The sequence below is a fragment of the Brassica oleracea genome, chromosome C6 (genome assembly GCF_000695525.1).
Source record: "Brassica oleracea var. oleracea cultivar TO1000 chromosome C6, BOL, whole genome shotgun sequence".
NCBI classification, from domain to species: Eukaryota; Viridiplantae; Streptophyta; class Magnoliopsida; order Brassicales; family Brassicaceae; genus Brassica; species Brassica oleracea.
This window is the reverse complement of record NC_027753.1, coordinates 25197933-25208071: the sequence shown is the minus strand read 5'-3', so window position 1 is coordinate 25208071 and position 10139 is coordinate 25197933. Positions and strand designations below refer to the sequence as shown.

At 35.8% G+C, this 10139-nt stretch overlaps 1 protein-coding gene and 1 pseudogene across 1 annotated transcript; one reads left to right on the top strand and one right to left on the bottom strand.

Annotated features, from left to right (window-relative positions):
- Positions 1 to 398: 398 nt before the first annotated feature.
- On the top strand, positions 399 to 6263 carry LOC106300809 (amyrin synthase LUP2-like). The gene is made up of 17 exons (XM_013737042.1): positions 399 to 602; positions 2766 to 2951; positions 3026 to 3115; positions 3196 to 3393; positions 3482 to 3566; positions 3656 to 3822; positions 3899 to 4090; positions 4186 to 4299; positions 4383 to 4502; positions 4593 to 4715; positions 4801 to 4899; positions 4980 to 5036; positions 5143 to 5333; positions 5421 to 5598; positions 5682 to 5762; positions 5852 to 5935; positions 6022 to 6263. Exons 1-17 carry the CDS (start codon positions 399 to 401, stop codon positions 6154 to 6156), a joined length of 2304 nt encoding a protein of 767 aa, XP_013592496.1. The 3' UTR covers positions 6157 to 6263.
- Positions 6227 to 8840, bottom strand: LOC106297828 (annotated as a pseudogene).
- Positions 8841 to 10139: the final 1299 nt, after the last annotated feature.

Sequence of the window (10139 nt, the reverse complement as noted above, 5' to 3'; positions counted from 1 at the left end):
CATGTACACGTACACGTACCTCGTCCAAACTCCAATCTAATAATCGATCGTAAAGACGTAAAGACAAATATCGACTCATCACAAGTAATCTCTCTCATCCTCTCTATTTCATATTATATACACGAGGGCTCTTCCAGTACAAAGATAATAAATCAGATTATCTACAGATATATATGTGCATGTTCTTCACATTCATATACACAAAACATATATATATATGCATGTAAATAGACATAGTGCTATATATACATGGTTGTAAAAAGTGTGTATATATATATTTATATAGACACTACGCAGTACGTACCCTATATCATACGATTTTTTTTGGAACAAAGCATCGTACGATTGATATGAAATTCCGACCTCAGTGAGTACGTATACATAGGATCATCGTCGTTATGTGGAAGTTAAAAATAGGAGAGGGAAATGGGGAAGACCCTTACTTGTCCAGCACCAACAACTTTGTTGGACGTCAAACATGGGAGTTTGATCCCAAAGCTGGCACACCGGAGGAACGAGCCGCCGTGGAAGAAGCTCGCCGGAGTTTCTTGGTCAACCGTTATCGTGTTAAAGGCTGCAGTGATCTCTTCTGGCGAATGCAAGTAAGTTTATACTTTTTTCTCAACTTTATAACTATACTAGATTCTGAACCGTACTTAAAAAGGCATGTATATTTTTCGTTTTACATTTTTTAAAAGTTTTAATTTTTATATTTATGTTTTTAGTCATATTTGTATTTTTTTATAATATTTCTCTTAAATAATTAATAAGAAGTTTTAATATATTCTATTAAAATAGTTAGACCATATCTATATCAATAGGTCATGTTTCTGTTTTAATAGAGTACTAGATTCTGAGGTATACTTTTTGTTTTCATTTTTTTCTTAGAAATTTTATTTTTATATATATATATTTTTTTTTCATCATATTTATGTTATTATTTGTAATCATATTTGTGTATAAATTTTAATCAAAAAATATTTTATAAAATAGTAGCAACTAAAAAGTTGACTCGACATACTCTATGTTCCTTATAATCATATGTTTGTATGCCATTTTTATAATCATATTTATTTATTATAGATCTTCACCCGCAGGTATAATGTTACTTTATAATTTATTTATTTTTCTGTAAATATGTAACATTTTTTATATGTTAAAATTTTTTATATATTTGTGTATAATATTTTTAAAAATTATTAGTATTAAAACAGTCCTAATATATTAAAATATTCTTAAAATGATTAAGTATCTAAATTAGTCCATTTAATCTTTCAGAGTATATATATCAAATATAATTGACAATAAAATAAATCAACCTATTTAATATATATCAACTTGTTTGTATCTATCTAAACCTATTAAAACTTTTGAATTAATTTTACTTATAAAAGGTGTAGGTGTTAGGAATAGAATTGAGGTTAGGTTATAGGGTGAAAAAAATGATGTCAATTATATTGTTGTCAAACATGTTTAATATGATTATTTATATTGATTGTTGTATGAAACCGTAGACTTTGACTCAAGTAGATCCTAAAATTAGGGGAATCAAATGAAAATTATAAATAAAATTGGATATGGATATATGAAGAGAATAATAACTAACCCTTAAATAAAAAGAATATATGTTGGACATAACATTTTATCAATTGGGCATGTTCGTAATTTAATTGTATTGATATTTTTTTTAAAAAAAAAATTATATATAACTATATGTTTACCATGACAAAAGGTACCTCGAAATCTTAATAGGTTGCAATACATAGTGACTATCTATATAATATTTTTACCTACCTTTTTGTCGCAGTCACTTACTCACCTTTGTCCATTTTATATTTTGAATAGATTTATCACACATATATATAACTATACTACGTTCATAATTTATATACACGTAAACAGTTAAATTACAAACCACACGATCTTTTTTTCTTTTTGGGTTTGAGCCACCACCACATGATCATGGAGAGTATGGATTTTTTTTTGGTTCACTAGAATTATTTTCAAAGTCCCCAGATGCATCGTAGTATCATACTTATATAAAGATGTACAATATATAACCGGGCCTCGTGGTCTGGTGGTAAAGGAACCTTGGCTGAGGTGCCCGCCATCACGACTTCGAGCTCCGGCCACAACGGATTTAACATCCCTTCCGTTGGGGTGCTGGACCCTCTACGGGAGGATAGTTGGGAATGTGCCTGCCCAGATACCAGAGTTATAAAAAAAAAAAAAAAAAAAAAAAAAGATGTACAATATATAACCAAATGTGTTGTTGTTCTGTTACCAATTATTTTCTTAAACCTTTACTTTTTAGTCAAGTCTGAAGAGGAGAATTCAGAACATCTTCAATGTAGTATCTAAAAATAAGTCTCTAAAACTTAAAATGTTATTATTTAAATTTATTTTTAATAAGTTGCTATTAAATTTTTTTTTTTTGAAACTAATCACATTTTGGCAAATACTCAAAAGTCCTGTAGAAGATATCTATTGGGTTTTTATTTAAGATATTCTTTATTTTTATTTCTTACCTTTTTCCTTCTTATTATTTGTTTTTGAGATATTATTGGAAAATTCCCTTATTAATAGCTTTGGTCAAATGAAAGGAAAAAAGCCAGTGGCAATATAGTTATGAGATGAAGCTTTTTACATTTGGGCCCCAAAAGACAACGGGCCATAAGCTATTACTTATACCGTGTTTAGGCCCTAAAAGATAATGGGCCAAGTTGCCATTACTGATACCGTGTTTGAGTTGATTGAACGCACAGTTTTTGAAAGAGGCGAGATTCGAGCAAGTGATCCCGCCGGTGAAGATCGACGGCGACGAAGCCATAACTCACGAGAAAGCGACTAATGCGGTACGGAGAGGAGTTTCCTTCTTCTCTGCTTTGCAAGCCTCCGACGGTCACTGGCCGGGAGAAATCACCGGGCCTCTCTTCTTCCTTCCTCCGTTGGTATGTTTCTTCTCCATTCCTCCTTCGGTTTCTATTGGATAAAATCGATTGAAATGGAGAAATTTTCCCTGCAGGTGTTCTGTTTGTATATCACAGGACACCTGGAGAAGGTATTCGATGAGGAACATCGCAAGGAGATGCTTCGTCATGTCTATTGTCATCAGGTTACTTTCACTAAGCATGAGCTGTGGATTTAGTGATCATCTTCCGCAGGAGCTAATGCTTTTGCTCCTTTTGTTCTCAGAACGAAGATGGTGGATGGGGATTACACATTGAGAGCAAGAGCATTATGTTCTGCACCGCGCTGAATTACATTTGCTTGCGTATTCTTGGAGAAGGTCCCAATGGAGGAAGAGATGACGCGTGTAAACGGGCAAGGCAATGGATTCTTGACCGTGGTGGTGTCACTTATATCCCTTCTTGGGGAAAGATATGGCTATCGGTAAACCAATCTTGCAGACCATATGTATATATATGCCTGAGAGATGTTACAATCTGGGTTTTGATTTTTTTTTTTTTGGTATATGTAGATACTTGGAATTTATGATTGGTCTGGAACCAATCCGATGCCTCCTGAGATTTGGTTGCTACCTTCGTTTCTTCCAATACACTTAGGTTTGTTATACTAATTGACTCAGCTTTAAATCCTTCTTTCCATTAGAATTTCTATTTTGATGTTTGTGTTGACGCAAAATATAATACAGCGAAAACATTGTGCTATTGCCGGATGGTTTACATGCCAATGTCGTATCTATATGGAAAGAGGTTCGTTGCTCCAATAACACCTCTTATTCTGCAACTGCGTGATGAACTCCTTTTGCAACCTTATGAAGCTATCAACTGGAACAAAACCAGGCGCCTATACGCGAAGGTATGTTTGCCCATATTTTTTTAATCTTGAATTTATGTGTTACTGTAGCATTAACATTTGTTCTTTCTTCCCGTAGGAGGACATGTATTTTCCCCATCCTTTGGTTCAAGACTTGGTTTGGGACGCTCTTTACGTCTTTGTGGAGCCGTTCCTTACCCGTTGGCCGTTAAACAAGCTCGTGAGGGAAAAAGCTTGTCGGCTGGCAATGAAACACATACATTACGAAGATGAGAATAGCCATTATATCACCATCGGATGTGTTGAGAAGGTAAAATGTTGAATGACCCTTTATAAAATTACGACACATCACTCTCTTAAGAACGTATATGAATGGATTTGAAGTTGAATTTTTTTACTCTGTAGGTATTGTGCATGCTTGCATGTTGGATTGATAACCCTGATGGGGACTACTTCAAGAAGCATCTTGCTAGAATTCCGGATTACATGTGGGTCGCTGAAGATGGAATGAAAATGCAGGTGACTAAAGGAGTCAAAATCAGATTCTTTTGGTATATTCTCTCTAGCGACGGAAACTTCTTTAAATTTACTGACTTTTGCAGAGCTTTGGAAGTCAACTATGGGATACAGGGTTTGCGGTTCAAGCTATACTTGCTAGTGATCTCCTTGATGAAACTAGCAATGTTCTCACGAAAGGACATGATTATATTAAGTTATCTCAGGTTTGATATCCTTTTAGTTATAGTACTTTACCTTGAATTTCTCTAAAAAGGTGTTGAATGTGTGTTTCCTAAAACAAAGAACTTTTGCAGGTTAGAGAAAACCCGTCTGGTGACTTTAAGAGCATGTACCGCCACATTTCCAAAGGAGCATGGACTTTATCTGATCGAGATCATGGGTGGCAAGTTTCAGATTGTACGGCTGAAGCTTTAAAGGTAATCAAACCAGTCACTGATGTATAACAAGTTTGCTGGAGCTTCCAAGAGAGTTATGCCTGAAAGTACTTCTTTGGTTTTGTAGTGCTGCCTGCTGCTCTCCACCATGCCATCTGAGGTTGTTGGCCAGCAACTAGATCCCGAACAGATATATGATTCTGTTAATCTCTTGCTATCTTTTCAGGTAAGTTTATATCTGTAAGACTTATGTCCCGATTATTCGCTATTGTTAAGATTTGCAGCTAAGAATGCATTTAAATGTAGAGTAAGAAAGGAGGTGTGACTGCATGGGAGCCTGTCCGTGCATATGAATGGATCGAAGTAAGGACTTGAAACACATTAGGATATCAGCACATGTTTGTAGCGAATTTGGAAGTTTGTAAGATGAGAATCTATGATGTTTAACCTTTGTAAATGGTGTTTGTAGTTTCTCAATCCCACGGAATTTCTTGCTAATCTCGTGGCCGAGCGTGAGTATGTGGAGTGCACATCATCTGTTATACAAGCTTTGGTTCTGTTCCAGCAACTCTATCCAGGTCACAGGACAAAAGAGATAAGCAGGTTCATCGAGAAAGCGGTACAATTCATAGAAAACGAACAAACACCAGATGGTTCATGGTAATGTTACTTAGAACACAATTCGTACATGGTAATGAAGTATGGTTCAAGAGAACCCTAACAGAATTGTTGGGGTATGGTTTATAGGTATGGGAATTGGGGTATTTGTTTCATTTACGCCACATGGTTTGCTCTTGACGGCCTAGCAGCCGCTGGTAAAACATATGAAAATAGTCTGGCTATGCGTAAAGGTGTTGAGTTCCTACTCAGGACACAGAAAGATGATGGAGGTTGGGGCGAAAGCTATCTGTCATGCCCTGAACAGGTATTTATGCGGATTTAAGTACTTGGTACAAGCATGAAGTTATCGAACAAGTGTTGATCTTTTTTAGCATTTTGTGTATTTAGAGATACATACCATCAGAAGGGAATCAATCCAACCTTGTGCAAACGGCTTGGGCCATGCTGGGTCTGATTCACGCTGGACAGGTTCAAAATATTTACACTTTTTGCATTTACACCTTTTTTTGTTTGTCATTTCCATAAGTGACAACGAACAATTCCTCTGCTTATTCCAGACTGAGAGAGATCCAGTTCCTCTTCACCGCGCCGGAAAGCTTATCATCAATTCGCAAATGGAAGATGGAGATTTCCCTCAACAGGTTAGACTAACATGATTCTATGGGATTCAAATGATTCCTTACAACATTTGGATTTGGAATAATGTTTATGGTCATCGCATTTGCAGGAAATAGTAGGAGTGTTCATGAAGAATTGCATGATGTACTATGCTACCTACAGAAACACATTCCCATTATGGGCACTTGCTGAGTATCGTAAAGCTGCGTTTCCTAACTCATCAACAACATCTACAGCTTCCTAAAAAAATTGTTTACATTGAAAAAAAAACTAAGTGCAACACTACACAAGTTACATATTTACAAAACAAAAGTTAAAGCAGGAAAAAATAAACAAAAATATTTTAACAAATAATTATTTCTTATAATGTCTCTTTCTTCTTTGTTTTCGGCTACTTTTTCATTTCAACTCTTGAAAGATCATTTTAAGTTTAATGCTTGACCGTTGAACCATCCTTACAAACGCTTCCACAGCTTCCGACATTGGTGGTCGGAACTCCGGTTCTACTTGTACACATAATGCAATAATGTCGGCGAGTCTTGACAATGACTTTGGTGGGTAAAGTCCATGCAAAGCTGGATCTGCTATGTTCGACAACGCATCTATGTCGTGAAGCTGCGGTGTTGCCCACCGCACTAATGATCTCTCCGGCCTTGGCTTCTCTCTGTTAAATATATGAATACTATCATATGCTGAAACAAAGTAGTAACTCTAGACTACACTATATAACAAAGTATTAACTCTAGACTACACTATATAACAAAGTTGTAGCCGTAGACCACTCTATATAACAAAGTAGTAGCCCTAGACAACTCTATACAATAAAATAGCAACGCCGAAGCTGTAGACGTCACTCTTTGGTGTGGACTCAGAAGGGTTCTTAGCTTCTGGAGCATTGTATCCTTCTCCAAGGTTTTGACTCGTCTTCTGTCACACCATACACCATAAACAATATTAGCTAGCAATCCACATTTTTATAAAATAAAGAGGATTAATATAAAGCCGCACGAGATAGAATTGGGAGAGACCGTAATCTGAGAGACGAGGGTTGAGATCTGCGTCTAGCAAAATGTTAGAAGATTTTATGTTCTGATGCATCAGAGACGGTGAACATGCTTCGTGCAAGTATTAATACAAGAACAATTAAGCTTGCTATAAATATTATCACTCCCTTCACAACACTCATGCCTCCTCTTCCTTTAGATCCACCGGATTTACGACGGTATTTAACACCCGGTGGTGGTGGAGGAGAAGTTTCTGTTGACCAGTCGTTGCCTCCAGTCCTTTTAACAGAATCAATTACAAAACAGAGTGAAACAGAGATATGTTTTGTTTCCATGTTTTAAGTGTTTCTTGTGTAACACGCAACCCCATTTAACTTACAGTAAGCTGTCTATTTCCTTAAGTTCATTAGGTACCCACCCATCCTTCAAACTGATTGTCTTCGGCGTTCCTTGTGTGACACGTGAGAAGACCGTGACTGTCTTTAAGTTTTGGTAGTTTTATGGAAGACTAATATGGGTTTTGTATGCTTACAAGTCATCAATGGCAAGATTCCTTAGAACGTTTATGTCGCCAGTGAATCGATTCTTCTGCACATGTCTTGTATAATAACACGGTAAAAAATAAACACAACCAACTTAGCGTTTGAGAAATAAAATAAAAAACCCTAAACTAAGATTTGTTTCTCATGCTTACATTTTCTTGAGGCTTGTGGGATTAGCGAAACTCTGAGGTAATCTTCGAGAGAGTTTATTAAATTTATATTTGGGAGTGTATAAGGACTCAACTTTGATGATTTACGTAAACATTTTGTGTTGGAAAATATAACTAAAGGAATTGTACCTACAAAGTTTCAAGTTTGGACAGTTTCTGAAACATATCTGAAAGTTCTCCATCAAGCTTGTTCTGTCCAAGATTACTGCACTTCACATAAAAGTTATGTCTAATAAACCCTAATTAAGAACATAGATATTTGCCATTTTTCTTTTGTTTCACTAACATGCTTTGGAGATGTTTCATTTGAGATAGAGACTATGATACGTTTCCATCGAGTTCGTTCTCAGTATCAATGTCCAGGTTACTATTCGTGTCTTGGATACCAAGCAATCTATGAAAACAAATGTATGAACTTACAGATTGGCAATGTTGGGTGGGTGTTGATAAGGTATATTTCCTTTGAAATTATTTTTGCTGAGATCACTATACTATCACCAGAACCAATAACCAAAACTGTTATTTTCTGAATTTAGTTTTAATTAATAAATAAAAATGATTATTAAATAGGGATTCTCACAAAGTTGTGAGAGATTTGAGGTTGCTTAGTAGATAACCCAACGATCCACTTAGCTCATACCCTGACAACTGTCTGTGGATCAAGAAAAGAAGAGGGTAAACAGAAGATGACTTGTGACGCAAGTAAGTTTCTGAAATTAAGGCTCTTTGGGGGAACGAATATATATACAATTCTGTGATGGAAGAGCCTTTGCATTTGACAGCTTCCCAAGAACCATCGCATGGATCGCCTCCGCTAGTCTTCTAGCTTTTGAGTTTGGACGGCGAGTTTAAGCCCGTGAACATCATATTCCCGCAGAGACTGCCAAACAAATTTTATTAACTCTTTTCAATGATTAGGAGATTATGGGCCAAAGAACCGTACATCTCCTAGAACTCTCCCAACGGGATTTCAGTATTCAGACCTATAATCCTTTACACATTAATTTAAGAGTTTTAGTCATTAGGCCAACTCCACATTAATTTTTATTAATTTCTCGATTGGATTAATTGTTTAATAAAACGTACACATGTTTTTCTCCCATTGGATTTAGGCTGTAAATGTAGTTACCTTCTTGTTTTTTCGGTTTTAGCTTGAACGAAAGTGACGATAATAGCGAGAGAGGCGACCAAGAACCGTTGCTTCTGCATCATCTTGATTTGCAAGAAAGATATAGAAAAAGAGACTTAGGGTTAAGGGGTTATGTTCCTAGAATCCTAGGTTTGCTTCACGGAAAAGATGATGATGGTTTGAGAGAACGTGCCATTGTGATTGGATTTTAGGTTAGATGCATTTTTTAGGTTTGGCTCACGGACAAGAAAGATGCATAATCCACGACCATTAGCTTCTGCTGAACAATTGCTTACTAAATTTGATTTATAATTAGATACTAGATTTTGTAAACCTTTTATTTTATAACTTATAAATTTATATTATACCATGTATATAAATCATTATTACTATTTTAAATGGATATAAAAAGAACTATATAATGTGTTTGTGTATATGTGAAAAACTTGAAAGTGTGAGATTTTCTGTTTATTGTATTGAATCGATTCTATTTATTATATTAGTCATTATTTGGGAATATTTTTTTAATGAGTTAAAGTATTTTAGGAAATATTAATTAATTATATTAAACAAAAATTTATGAATGGTATGCCATTGTAAATATCTAACAAAATTAAGGGTAAAATCATACGATGGATGCTGCTTTAATAGTATAGATTTGAGGGTAAACGAAAGATGTGCAATGTCAGTGATTATATGTGTATATAATTATACATGTGTTATGTGTTTTTTAAAAGTTAACTAACCAATCATTTTTAATTAGTAACTAGATTAAGACCCGCACAATTGCGCGGGATGAATGTTATATATATATATATTTCTTTATTTTTTGTCGACGCCCATCTTTTAAGATCAAGTGGTAGTCGGACTTGAGTCGTTCTGAAGAGACGCTATGTCTGGCTGGGTCTGATCTATATGGAAAAAGAGAACTCCGATGTTTTTTGCCTCCTTCGCGAGAGAATCTGCACGCAAATTCCTGGTCCTAGGTATACGGTCAATGCTAAAAACCGAGAAACCCACCTTTAGGCGTTCGAATGAGACTAGCTCAGAGGCAAACGCCGGCCAGTCGGTGGGGTTCCCAATCATGTCCACTAGGTCGGAACAATCCGTCTTTATATGAATCATGGTGCAAAGTAGGTCTTGCAAACATGACATTGCCCATATGAGTCCTTCCATCTCAGCACCCATATGAGTCCTTCCATCTCAGCATAGAGAGGTGATATGCTTTTCTGGCATCTTTGTAGTCCAAATCTCTCAACTCCCATTTGATCCTTATAAAACCACCCTAGACCACTAACCGTGTCATTCTCAATCCATGACGCATCGATTTAACAGGTCGGGCGTTGAGGGTCTGCAGGGAGAGTCGAGATAGTCGAAAGAGC